Here is a 14137-nt window from a genome sequence, read left to right on the forward strand (position 1 = left end):
TTGCTTATTAGGTGGTTTTAACTCAAACTTTTTCCAAAAATTATAGGATATCACAATGTTTCATCGCTGCTGAGATAGTTTATTTTAAGAATTGGCCCAAGAGCAAGTCATGTTGTCATGTGGGGATTACATGGTTTAAAATCATTTTAAACATATTCTATCGGCAAAATGGCAAAACACTATTTGTCAGACCATGTTTGGTCCAGTCATTTAATGGTCAACTAAAAATAAATAGGTGTGATGGTAGCTCCTAATGTATGCTTTTTTTTTTTACGTTTAACCTTTTGTAAATTGCATTCATTTGTTAGGCGTGTCTTGTTTCTATGGAACATTCCTCGGTGAACAGCTGCATGATCTGACATATTTCAATGGTCTACATACTCTTGACATGTATAAACGGGAACACTTCATAGATATGCTTCAATTACTACATTCGTATCATGACATTTTAGATTCTGTAATAGGACTACTTAAGACACAATCATATTTGAAATGCATACCGCCGAACCTTTATCTTTATGTGGGCGCTCAATGTATATATATTTTTAGTAGTTAGCCTACGAATTAATACTACTAATAATCATAATACATTTTATTTCAAGCGCCTTTCAAAGCTCTCAAGGACACTTTACAGTCACAGACAAGCATAGATACAATAATAAATAAAATACAATTATAAATAAAATACAATCATAAATAGAAACAAGAGATAGAGCTACACGGAAAATGCAATTTTAAATAGCGATTAACTTTCACCACTGCTGATCCAGTTTCCCCGTGTTAACTTAAACTACTGCTTTCTGCACCCGTCAACCCCGCAAGGAGCTGTCGAATGTTGTCAAATTATCAGTTGGTGGTCAACATAAGCTACTTCTTAGCTAATATAAGGCAACATTATGACCCTCAAGAGGTACTGTTAAACCTACTTGGGTCCCTGAAAATGTGATTAATCCACTAACAATAAAGGTGAAAGGTGAAATTTCAGGGTGAATCTAGAATGCACAAATTCAGTAGCAGTATTTGTACTCTGCAACATATGCAGCGTCACGAAGCTGAGTTGCTTGAGAGGGCCACCCCAGATGGATATTCAATACAAGACATATTGACTTATATAGCGCTGTAACAACAGCCGAAGCTGTAACAAAGAGCTTAACATGGACAACTATCATACACAGGAAATAAAGCAGTCACAAAGATAGTAGAAAGCACCAGGGAATGAAACCAAGATCAAGTCGGAATCATGCGGAGTCAAATACCAGAGTACAGGTGAATTTTGAGGTGGGTTTTAAAGATGGGCAACGAGGGGGCACATTTTGTTGTTGTAGAGTGTGTTTTTACACCTACAGTTGTACTGAAAGCATGATAAAGTAAAGGTGTATTTTAGGTTCATTCTGAAATTTAAAAGAGAGGCCAAATCGATGTTTTTTTTGTAGTTTGTGATTATTGTTGTTGCAATACCCTGCTCTGCACGTTGAAAAGGACGCGGTGTGACTCTCTAGGGCTCGGCGAATCTCAGACGAGCTGCGAATGAAGTCGGAGGACTGACCCAGCGGGTTCTTCCCGTTTTCAAGTTGATCACGAGCCCAACTCGAACAATAATAACCTTCCGCACATTAGCAAAAACCGGAGCGGCTCGTATCTGTTGTCCTGCAGTGCCGTGTAACGTGTAAATGCCGCTGTGTGAAGCTGATTAACACGTTTGTCTCGTGTCGTCTCTTCCTCGTCGTTTACAGTGCTACCTGCCTGTGACTCATTTGGACCGAGACCGACCCGGGTATCCCTGAGGCCGGTTACAATTATAAAAGCACGGATGATTTGTCCATTTACAATGCTGTTCGTGAGTGATGCGCATTCTTTCGTCTGTAGATGGCAATGTTTTCCACAGTTTGGTAGAGAAAATACACTTTTTTTCCACATTGGCTTCAGTTTAAAAATTTGAAATTAGAACAAATTAGCAAAACATGAAGTAATTATGGTTTATAATATACAACGCTGGCATTTAATCTGACGCCACATTAGATTGCGTACCTACGGGAGTATTAAAAAGGAACAAATTATGTCTGCTCTTGGCTTTCATCATTTTTATTTTACATTATTGAGCATTGCCAAGTCAAATCAAATCCTTTGTTCACTAAACAGGTAAAAAAAAAACGCTTGTTCAACTTGAACTCTGTTGAGATCTTCAGCGCTTTTGCGATGCATTTGGGAGAATAAAGAGTTAAGATGGTCCTTCTTGTTTAGATCATACAAGTAGGATATGTATTTGCCGGAGCGCAGAGAGCAACCGCATCTCTGCGTCGTAAGACACACTGGCCTTGATCGATGTCAAACCACGTGATGTCGCGTTGTGGCTGGGTTGCCAGATCACCCGCGACCCTCGGGAGGATAAGAAATTAAAATGTGTGTGTGTGTGTGTGTGTGTGTGTGTGTGTGTGTGTGTGTGTGTGTGTGTGTGTGTGTGTGTGTGTGTGTGTGTGTGTGTGTGTGTGTGTGTGTGTGTGTGTGTGTGTGTGTGCGTGCGCGTGTGTGTGTTAAATGAAGTCCACGAATTGCTGAAATGACAGCAGCAGAAGCGGGGTCGAGTTTACTCATCACGGAAATATACGACTTTATTAAGAAAATAAAATATATAGTTGGTGAAGCCATGTCTGTCAAAATAATCCCCACCACAAAATTGGTTATTTTATTACTTTAAAACTTTAAACCAATTCTCCGTTAATTATTTTCCGAATTCCTTGTGAAATTGAAGCAGCTAAGGTTGTCATACGAGTTTTACTCTGAAGGCAAGCCACAGTGGCTTAAACAAACGAGCTTGACACAGTTAGCCGCCACGTCCAAAAGTCAAAAGCGCCGATAAGAGTCTCTCTGGCAGATTAGAAAAACGTTGCCTCCATCAAGTATCGACTCACACGATTCCCCCTCATCGCTTGAATGCTGACTTGTCACCACGGCTGGCCTTTAGCCTCCGTACCTTTGCTTTCCACGTCGCCGCGAGCAGCCGTTTGCTAACGTCAACGTGCAACTTCCTGCTTCTGTTGGCCTCCCTATTGTGTTGCTGGTGCGTTGGGTGAACACCATCACGGAGCGTTTCGTGGTCAGGTACTCTTCATTTGTCTTATTTCGCAACGTGCGTGTTATGCATTGTGTGGACTTGATGTTATTAGCCTCGATGCACTGCGAAGACAAACGGCTTGCTATCAAAATTTGCAGACTGCACCATCTATCGTGTTGCAATGAATGATCATGGTCCAAAACAGTCAATAAGTGGTGAATCAGAATCTTCATGGCCGTAAATTTATTTTGTGTAATATTGTATTTGGTACATGAAGAGATGTAATGTGCATATCAGGACGTCACATCAGAAAGCTGCGATTTATGCTGCTTCTTTTCTCAGGGGTTGTTGAGTCACACGAGTGTATGATTTTGAAGTGCGCCTTTCAACACTTTCATGTCTTTCAATTCATTGATCTCCTTGATGTGCGTATCACCCTGACGCATAGCACACGCTTGCAAATTGTATAAAAGAAGCTGTCGCGGGACAGAGAGATTGGGCGAACCACGGGGCAGAATCATATCAGACTCATCTCGGACTCAGACCCAGACAGACGCACCGCTCGCAGAGACCTGCTCAGCATCGCACGGAGTTTCACAGCACGACTTGCTCGACTCTACGCCACGATCAAGCTCTGCGCGTCACCTGCCTGGGAGATCTGACAACGAACCTACTTACAAATAAAGAGAAACATCAAACTCTTTAGGGTCATGCAGCCCCGACACGTTTACTTATTAAAACACACTTAAACCAATTGCTGAGAAGGCTGCAAAGTGTATCGGCCTCTCAATATAAACACTTCACCCAAACCGTGATCGTTTCATTGAGATTTTTAAAACTTATCGAAATCAGGAAAAAAAAAAACTGTAAAAAATGCATAGAAAAAATACAATTCCAAATATCCAGTAGTACAAACAGATTTCTACAAATTTATAAAGCTTTGTCTTTCTTGTAATGCAGTCTAATGTACAAAACTAGGTTCCATGCATGCTCTTCACTCAAGTAATACCAAAATGTGGTGAGGATACCAACCTCAATTGTTCAGACGGTGAAATTAAGAATGTTGTCCATGTAGCGAACAAAACATTCTCTTGTGCTATGCATGATAGTTGACTAACCTGTTTTAGGACTACTTTAACTTTTTTCGCACGCTCATTTGTGTTGGAGGAACAATACAGTATTGCTGAGACAATCTTCCTTTATTCGTCCACCACGCTTCTGGTTAGTGATACTTAATTTTAACTTGTATTTGGCATAAGAAAATGACAGAATCCTCTTTACGTTTCATATGATATTTGCCCTTACATTTTTTCAGTCAAATAACACAACACTATCCACAACTGAATGAACTAAATAATCATATCTGTGATATAGCAGGTGGTCACTCTTTTCTCTGTTGTCTGATGCAGGTCTTGGAAGCATCAATACCAAAATGTCTTCAAATCAAGATGGAGCAAAAAACATCACGTGACTGATCAGAAGATGCCTTAGCTACTGTTTCGGATCGCTTATCTCCCAGTTAACCCTGAGCCCCGCCCTTCCTCCCTCGGGGGGCCCGGGCAACCAGGGCCATGCTGGGCACCAAGCAAAAAATCAGCAGCCAATCACTGTGGCGCTTTCTGCTCCCGCTTCACGCCCGTCAGGACCGAGTGGTGTTGGCTCGCAGTGAGAGCCTGCCCAGTGACCAGGTACTGAAAATCATCGTCACGGAAACCACGGTGATCAAGGCCGGCTCAGGGGTCTTGAACCGCCGCTCCCTCACCTACCTGGCCCTCTGGTACTTCTTCAGCTTCTGTAACCTCTTCCTCAACAAATACATCCTGTCGCTGTTGGAGGGGCAGCCGAGCATGCTGGGTAAGGACGGATGACTAGGGAACTGCTCCACTTTCCGTTTGTTTTCAGCACCAAAGTACGAAATAAGTGGACTTGTAGTCTTATAAGCGTTTACTACAACAGTTTCAGAAAATTCTACCAAACAGGTGTGATATGAACAGACCTAAGTCACAAATCACATTGCTACAGTAAAAAAAAAAACTATCTATCTAGCTATCGAGCTAGCTCACTATCTAACTAGCCATCCATCCATTAATATAGCTAGCCAGCTAGCTATCGATCCATCCATCGATCCGTCCATCTATTCTTATCTGTATTATATTGTTTCTTCATGGCTCTTTCCTTTCGTTGGCCAGGCGCGGTTCAGATGCTCTCCACCGCCATTATTGGCTTCCTGAAGATGTTCGTACCATGCTGCCTTTACCAGCACAAGTCCAGAAATGAGTATCCTCCCAACTTCATCATGATCATGCTCTTCGTTGGACTGATGAGGTGACTTCCCGATTCATGTCACAAACGGACCAAGGTCCTCTAAAGCTGAAATATTAGTTTGAAAGCGTGATTTTTTATTTCTTTTTGTCGAGTGTAAACATGGACAGTCTTATTGAGTGAAGCTTGATTTCCAGGTTCACTACGGTGGTCTTGGGATTGGTGAGCCTGAAGAATGTGGCCGTGTCTTTTGCAGAGACGGTGAAGAGCTCCGCACCTATTTTTACTGTCATCATGTCCAGGTTGATTCTTGGAGAATACACAGGTAGGTCTTTTTTTTCCTTTTGGGTTACTTAATCAATCGCGGTGATGATGTGCCCCCCTTTGAAAAATGTCATTGAAAGGACAAACTACATCACTTTTTTGTTTCCTAACTGACATCAGAAAAACGTTTTCTAGCATCTAAACACGCAGTATGATATTTTTAGTCAAATGCAAAACACCAATAAAAATGACTTAAAGTGTCCAAAATCTGCAAAAAATTGAACTGCGAATTGAGCATTTTCAGAAAGTCCCGTCCCCAGTTTGTGACGTCATGCCAAGACATCTTGCATTGCTCGAGAATCAAAACAATGGCTTCAGATTCGGAGAATATGCTTTCTTGTTACACATCCAGTTATGAAGATGATTCAAATAATTCTGAAGAGGAAAGCATACATGTTTGCAATCGATTAGAGAATTTATTCCGTGCCATTTTAAGGCAACATTGGGGGGAAATGTATCACCAAAAAAGAGGCAGAAAATGGCGACCAAGCTCCGTGTGATGAATTAATCACCCCGTTTCCACAGGCTGATAAATTCCTTACATGGAGCTTTGTCGCCCTCTTCTGCCTCTTTTTGGTGCAACACAACATTTTCAGACCAAACAAGTACAGCAAAATGCATTGACGTGATGGAAGGACTGCTACAATGTGTCCTTTTTTTCGGTCAGGGGCGTTCCTTCAGTGATGTAGGGTGAGGACTCGTCACCAGCTCAAAAACAAGACTTCCGGAATATTCAGCGCAAGTCTTAAAATGTAAAATATAGCTATATACGGTGGAATCTTTGTAAAATACGCTCAGTAGAAGTCATTTGAAGCCAATTAACAAATTATGGACACAACTTGTCCGGAGACGTCGGTTGTCCTTTAACTTTTGTCTTTTTTTTTAATGGTATGAATTGGATGTTCTTCAGAATCCTTTCCCTTGAAAACTAATGCAAATGCATCTTCGTGTCTTTGGGATCCGTATTTGGTGGTAGCTTTTCCAAATGATCTGTTTTTCGCTCACACCGTCTTTTCCATCGATGCCTGATTTTGTTGTCGCAATAAAGCAGAGGGATCTGTGAGTCAGGAATATCTTCAATGGGAGCAATCAAATTTCTCATCCTTAGGTGCAACCATGATAATAAAATTCCAACCCAACCAAATGTCAAATCTAAACACCATGTAGGCAAACAAAATGTCTGCAGTTCAAATACATACAATGATCATCTGTACCTTTTGGTTCGGTAAAAAAATAATGGAAACATAATAACAAACTGGGTATACTGTTGCCCTTTTGTCAGACAAAGAGTCGAGATAAAGCCAAACTTCAAGATCATTGAGGCAGGGGTAAATCGCTTTATAGGGGAAAAAAGTAATTTTATTAACAAATTTGGTAAATATGTAACCACTGCCTCCATTTGTATCTTCATTAATAATGGCCAACTCTCTGCTGCGATCCAGGCTTGTGGGTGAACCTCTCGCTGTTCCCCGTCATGGCGGGTTTGGCTCTCTGCACGGCCACAGAGCTCAGCTTCAACTTGCTCGGTTTCTCCGCTGCGCTCTCCACCAACATCATGGACTGGTATGGTAAACGCGACTGCCGATCCCCTCACCCCACCGTGCCGCACCTTGGCCATCACGGCACGCTTCGCTTCACCTGTTCTCACTCTTCTCAGTTTACAGAATGTCTTCTCCAAGAAACTATTGAGCGGCGACACTTATAAATTCAGGTAAAAAAAAGGCTGGGAATAGTACAAGTGAAATTATACTTTTTTTATTCATTATTTTAGCTAGCTAGCTATCTCGCTAACTTTCCGGCCATCCATCCATCTATTCTAATCTGTATTATATTTTTGTTTTTGTGTCCAGGTGTCCATCCATCCATTTGAGTTAGCTTGCTTGTTAGCTCGCTTGCTTGTTGGTTAGCTTGCCTGTTAGTTCGCTTGCTTGTTGGTTAGCTTGCCTGTTAGTTCGCTTGTTTGTTAGCTAGCTTGCTTGTTAGCTAGCTTGCTTGCTAGTTAGCTAGTTAACTATCTCTGTATTCATTTATTTATTTGTTCATTTGTTTGTTTATTCATTTGTTTATATGTTTGTCTGTTTATTTTTCAGCCCTCCAGAACTCCAATTTTACACCAGTGCAGCCGCAATCATAATGCTCATCCCAGCCTGGATTTTCCTCTTTGTAGGTCATCTCGTGAATTGTCTTATAAAATGTGACATACAGGTACAGTCAAAAACACATTGTAATCTCGAGGGACATAACGACCTGATAAGGTTAGTTAATTGTAACCATTTCCAACTTTTTTTTTGTCCCTATATTCCCCGCCCCCAGTCTTCAGTTAAAGCCGCACGTGATTGGTCAAGATCCGTGGTAGAGGAGGGAGAGGACACACGCAGCAGTGAGGGGGGGGCGGAGGAGTTACAGAAACCCAGAGCTGCACATGAACAGCAAAGGCAGACGACAGAGCTTGAAACAAACAAAAGTGAAAAAAACTAGGTGAAAAGAAGTGAACAGAAAAACATGGATAGAAAACAGTGAAATTTGGACTCGTTTCAACTTTATTGATAGTTCAAAGGCTGATAGTGTAGACTGCAAGGTTAAAATATCCTATAGTTTCTAGTGTGTCTGCCTGCATCTGTTGCTGTTGCAATATTACGACTACCCAGAGCTCCTTGAGACACTTTATGCAAAAAGCTCTCCATTCCATCAATGACCATCACAAAGGTAAATAAAACAACATCATTAGACTGTACCAAAATGACAACCAAAAAAGAACTCATTCGTAGAATGGATTTTGTCTAACGCACGTCTCTGTTTTCCAGGAAACTCCAGCGACCGAGAAGAGCGGACAGACGTTCACCTTCAGTCGAGACATCGTCTTGTTGCTGCTTTTCAACGGCGGCCTGTTTCACCTGCAGAGCGTCACTGCCTACGCTCTTATGGGACGCATTTCTCCTGTTACTTTCAGGTGTGGTGCTTTTGTATGTTTTTTTTTCAACACTTGATACGCTCAGGTTGCATTTTGGAACCTTGCCCGCCTTTCTCAAATATGCAACCCGAGAACAATTCTGTGGGAGGGGGGGAGGGGGAATTCCCACGCATTAGCAAATTGCTTTGAAGTTGTCATACGTCAGTGTTTTCTTTAAAATTTTTGAAAGGTATTCAATCCACAAATCAAAAAAATGATGCTGTAATTGAAATTAAAGGGACAAAAAAAATCTATCTTTCAAAATACAGCGATACCTCGGCTTACGAACGCCTTGGCTAACGAACGTTTGGGTTTACGAACGTTAAATTTTAATCTTGGCATACAAACTATTTTTTGGGATACACACGGAGCGCCACAATGAGCGATGTGTCGTTCGCAAAGAGCCCGTTCTTCTAACAAGGAAATGGCAGCCGACTTTTTTTTTTGACTCTATTCCCCGCCCCTAGTCTTCGGTTAAAGCCGCACGTGATTGGTCAAGGACACAGCAGACGGGAGGGGGGGTTACAGAAACACAGAGCTGCAAATTAGAAATAAAAAAGCAGACGACAGAGAGAGAGTGAGTACAATTTAGGAATTAACTCTTTCTTTCCGATCAAAGTAGAGAGTCTAAGGTTTCTTACGGTGCGTTGAATGTTTATGTAGTCGTAAAACTCAATATTCTGTGGGTCCTGGAATTCAAGTGACAATGACAAAAACCCTGGCACTGGACTGGACACATTTTTGCACGTCTGGTAGTGAATGAATCAATGGATCACTCAAAAATTGTCCCTTCTTTTGAGTGTGAATGTGATGTTTGTGTATATGTGTACCCTGCTATTGATTAGCAACCGGTTCAGGGTGTCCCCTGACATTGAGAAGTTGTTCTAAAATGTCATTTCAAATGGAAGTGAAAAATCACAAATTTCGAATTCAACTTTGCCGAAGCTTTAGGAACCCCGCAGATTTCGAGCCAACCTCCTTTGTTAGCTCCCGAGGAGCGATCGTCCCGCCGAGCGCACTAACTCCTTCATCTCTCCCCCAGCGTGGCGAGCACCGTGAAACACGCCTTGTCCGTGTGGCTGAGCGTCATCGTGTTCAGCAATCAGATCACCGTGCTCAGTGCCACCGGTACCGTCCTGGTGTTTGTGGGGGTTTTCTTGTACAACAAAGCCAGGCAGGCCCAGCGCCAGCGCATGCAGGCCATGGTTGCGCAGCAGCACTACAAACCTCAGCCACAGGAGAAGAACATCCAACAAGGCACGTAGACCTCACTAATGTCTCCGCATTTTTTTTTTTTTTTTCAAACTCTGAATCGTGGCTTGGAATCGTTTGCCTTGCGCATATTCCAGTCACGGAGGACCATAATAAGAAGATGAATAATATCCAGTTTCAAGTGGAACATTTTTTTAGGCAGTTTGCAACAGGCAAACATTGGCAAAAAATGACAAGTTCAGGGTGTCCTTCGCCATTTTTGGGAGAAAATCAGCTTTTTCGAAGGAATTTTTCTCATCTGTGGTACAGCGGCTGTAAACGTACATCGTGGCTTTGAGACGGGGGGGGGGGGGGGACCTTTTTGACTAAGAGAGCCATAAAAGTAAAATAAAAATGTTTTTCAGTGAGAGCCACACACACATGCGAGAGCGCACACACACACACACACACACACACACACACACACACACACACACACACACACATACGTCCACTTTTCAACAAAATTTCAGAATGTATTATTTAAAATAACTTTGTGATAGTACTCACCGTTAACATGAATGGTTTTCCGTTCCTCGTGATTGGTAAAAATCCAGGCAAACGATCGGAATGAAAGTCAACTTGCCGGGTCCATAGATAGGCAAGCTCGCCTGCACACGACTCATAAGCTTCCACACTTGCTATCTGCAATACACTTCTCGCAGAAATATATTGATGCTAACGTTAACATGGGGCTTGTTAAAATGTCACTGACATTTGACTGTTTAATTGCAAATCAGAATCCGAACCTTTTCTCTCCACAAAGGCGAATCCTCCGGTGCATTCAAGCTGAAATGTACTCGTCGGGATCATTTAAAGGGACGTTTACCTGTTTCAACATGACTGCCAGTGTCGTCCAATCAAAATTGCGCTTTCCGCCCATCTACGTTAGTGTCATCCAATCAAAATTGCTCTTTCTGCCAACTGCAGCCCCAACAGGAAATGAACAGCGAAAAAGCGAGAATATGTATTTAGTTTTATTGGCGAGCCATATGCAATCATCAAAAGAGCCATATAGGGCTTGCGAGTCATAGGTTTCCGACCCCTGCTGTAGGGAATGCACAATGTGATAAAGACCCGCTCTGAAAGATTCCACTGCCCAAAGGGTCGATTTTAAACCACTTGGACACATTTTAAGATGGGTCTTGAAAATGATGACGGAGAAATGACTGCAATCCGCGAATGCCCGTCCTCGGTTGCTATCAAATTAATTCCCGGCGCATGCTGAGATTACAATGATGAGAAAAAGCCAAACAGCTTAAAGCTGCTTGAAAAAAAATATTTGATTTGTGTATTTTAATAATTTCCCAAAATGGGAAAAAAAATGTTCCTGTCCCATATTTTACAAGCCGTCTCAAGCGCCAAAATACATTATTATTATGGCCAAAGTAGCATGACCTCTGGTCAGTCAACTTGCTGGAAATCACTATTTCACATTTTGACGTTCTTTAAAATTGTCTTGAATGGAAGAATACAAGAATTTGCTGATAAAATGGCCGCCGCTCTTCCCCGAAAGCACGTTTTGAGGAGTTTGAAGTATCGGTCAGGATTTGCTTGATGTCTACTTTGTCATCATATACACTACGGAAATTCTTGCTGGACATTTTTAAAATGTCTGGTTGTCATCGGAGCGAAGACGAGGCGGGCTTCAATCCAAAGTTTGTCAATCACGCCAAACCGTCTTTCCTCATTCTTTAAAATGTTGCTGCCAACAAATGTCATCGCATCAGGGAATATCTCTTGACTGGTTTCTCTGTTTTTTTGTACATGTCAGTATTCCAGTGCCTCATAAAGCACTTTGTTTTCTTCTCTTTTTTGGATTGGTCGGTTGGTTTATTTTTAACCAAACATTTTGTCGATTTCATTCCTGACTTCCTTCTCAGGTCTTTCCACCCTGCCCAGTAATCCTGTAATAGTTTTAGTCTTAAAACCGACGCCTCCGGACAAGATGTGTCCATAATTTCTAAAATCACTTCAAATGACTTCTACTGAGCGCATTTTACGAAGGTTCCACCGCATATAGCTATATTTAACGTTTTAAGACTCGCGCTGAATATTCCGGAAGTCTTGTTTTTGAGTTTGTGACTGACCGAGAAAGCGACTCACAATGCATTTTGCGGTACTTTATTTGGTCTGAAAACTTTGTGTTGATTCGTGTTCATGGCGAAATTAGAAGGAAAACACATAAATAACGCGATGTTGAATCACTGTGTGTTGCACCAAGACTACTTCATCCGCAGAAAAAAATATCCTGTGACTGTAAAGTGTCCTTCAGAGTTGTGAAAGGCGCTTAGAAATGAAATGTATTATTATTATTACTATTTGATACTCGCTGACACAAATTCCCAGCAGACAAATCAGCCCATTTCCAATGGAGTTTGGGCGCCATCTTGTGCATTTTATGGGACGCTACATTGCTTCATTGACGGGTCGAATTGATATGGGATGACTCCTTTAATCGATTGCAAACATTTATGCTTTCCTCTTCAGAGCTATTTGAATCATATTCATAACTGGATGAGTAACAAGAAAGCAAGGCAAGACATCTTGGCGCGATGACACGAACAAGGGGGCGGGACCTTCTGAAACGGGCCCTTTCCGGTTTCATTTTGAAGTCGTTTTTGGACACTTTAAGTCATTTTTTTTAGATGATATAAAACGTTTTTCTGATGTCAGTTAAGAAACAAAAAAAATGGTGTCGGTTATCCTTTAAATGGGGCATTGCTGAAGGTTCCCAATGTGGTGTTTTCCTTTCGATTGTTACAGGTTCCAAAGTGGTCTGCGTGTGTGTGTTTTTTAATGAAATCTTTGTGTGTGTGTGTGTGTGTGTGGAAATTCGACAGGGAGGAAGTGTCGTCTGCTTGCCAAGGACTCTTGGCCAGTAGGCCTGTTTTGAAGTGCCGGTTATCGGTTTGTCCTACAATACACGACATTGTCTGCTTAAAAATAATAAGAATAACTTTAAAAAAAACGTTTTTAATGTGCAAAGCACCAAGCACAAATTTTGAGATAAAATGAAGAGCTTTGTTTGTCTTTTGCATTAAAATAGTAATGAAACGGCCTATCATACACCAAAAGATTAAAAAAATGTTTCCTAGAAGTCTCTCAGATGCCTTTTTTATTTTATTTTATTTTATTTTATTACCATCATGTATTTGAATGACCGGAGCTTTTGATCCGGATGAGCATGTGGCTGATCTTGAGACTCATTCCATACTATCGGCCCTATTTTCAAGTTTGTACATATAATATCGTCAACATTTACAATCAGATTTTCAATTGCTTGCATTGCAATATCTGTGCAGTTTTTGTTTGCCTTTTTGGAGCTGTGGATTTGGTCAACATTTTTTTTCTTTTAATACAAACTACATCTGGCTGTGATTTATCATGCACGCCGCAGCACCCGGTCATGATCCGTTCAAGGGCAGCTTGGGTAAACATGGCCCTTGATAATCCTTAACACAACAGACTGCCATGACAAGTGGACTCGAACCACATTGGAGCACACTTCCGCATGTGCAGGTCTGCGTGTTGTGTACGAGAGGCTGTTTGCTGAGGTTATTTTTTTCCTTAAATCCATATTGCGCTCCCTTTACGAGACCGTATGGTGATGTTTTTTTTCACTGCCCCCCTCATACATATGCGTGTTTTTTAAAGGACAACGACAGCATTTTTTTTTTTGTTTCAGAAAAACGTTTTATATTTTTAATCAAATGAAAAACACAAATAAAAACGACTTAAAGTCTCCCAAAACTACTTTAAAATGATCTGAGAAAGTTTCATTTTCAGAAGGTCCCGCCCCCTTGTTCGTGACATCACGCCAAGACGTCTTGCCTTGCTCGAGAATCAAAACAATGACTTCACATTCGGCGAAGATGCTTTTTATATATATATATATATATATATATATATATATATATACAGTAAAGTCTCGTTATATCGATATTCTTAGGACGATCGATGTATCCGATCCTGCGGCATGTAAATTTTCTCCTTGCGTTCATAGAAATAGTATCATAATAAGCAGTACTATCAATATAACCGATATCGATATAACGAGACTTTACTGTGTGTATATATGAAAATGAAACATCACTTCATAACTATTTGAATCATATTCATAACTGGATGAGTAACAAGAAAGCATCTTCTCCGAATCTGAAACCATTGTTTTGATTCTCGAGGAAGGCAATTCGTCTTGGCGTGACGTCACAAACTGGGGGCGAAACTTTCTGAAAATGCCCAATTCGCAGCTCAATTTATTGCAGTTTTAGCACATTTTAAGTAATTTTTATTGG

The 14137-nt window shown here is 41.2% G+C and overlaps 1 protein-coding gene across 3 annotated transcripts; it reads left to right on the forward strand.

The window, feature by feature from the left end:
- The first annotated feature begins 2662 nt into the window (after positions 1-2662).
- On the forward strand, positions 2663-10257 carry LOC148903976 (solute carrier family 35 member E2A). Of its 3 annotated transcripts, XM_089012024.1 has the most exons (10): positions 2677-3099; positions 4462-4740; positions 4842-4906; positions 5242-5377; positions 5512-5639; positions 7081-7201; positions 7296-7349; positions 7729-7801; positions 8443-8588; positions 9631-10257. In XM_089012024.1, the coding sequence occupies exons 3-10, from the start codon at positions 4900-4902 to the stop codon at positions 9851-9853; spliced, it is 888 nt and encodes a 295-aa protein (XP_088868150.1). In that variant the 5' UTR covers positions 2677-3099; positions 4462-4740; positions 4842-4899; the 3' UTR covers positions 9854-10257. The 3 variants fall into 3 exon arrangements, with proteins under 3 accessions (XP_088868141.1, XP_088868135.1, XP_088868150.1); XM_089012009.1 differs by having other exon boundaries at positions 2676-3099; positions 4462-4906; XM_089012015.1 differs by lacking the exons at positions 8443-8588; positions 9631-10257 and adding an exon at positions 7952-8326 and having other exon boundaries at positions 2663-3099; positions 4462-4906; positions 7729-7843.
- The last annotated feature ends 3880 nt before the right edge of the window (positions 10258-14137 follow it).

The sequence above is a fragment of the Hippocampus bargibanti genome, linkage group LG01, assembly GCF_051943395.1.
Source record: "Hippocampus bargibanti isolate YZ-2025 linkage group LG01, ASM5194339v1, whole genome shotgun sequence".
Taxonomy (NCBI): domain Eukaryota; kingdom Metazoa; phylum Chordata; class Actinopteri; order Syngnathiformes; family Syngnathidae; genus Hippocampus; species Hippocampus bargibanti.

What these genes read in the sequence shown, in the direction of transcription:
- LOC148903976 (XM_089012009.1), top strand. Translation starts at nt 4,624, where the DNA reads ATGCTGGGCACCAAGCAAAAAATCAGCAGCCAATCACTGTGGCGCTTT. An exon ending in GATTCTTGGAGAATACACAG is followed by an intron (nt 5,640 to 7,080) that starts GTAGGTCTTTTT and finishes GCTGCGATCCAG; the next exon opens with GCTTGTGGGTGAACCTCTCG. An exon ending in CAGCCTGGATTTTCCTCTTT is followed by an intron (nt 7,802 to 8,442) that starts GTAGGTCATCTC and finishes TCTGTTTTCCAG; the next exon opens with GAAACTCCAGCGACCGAGAA.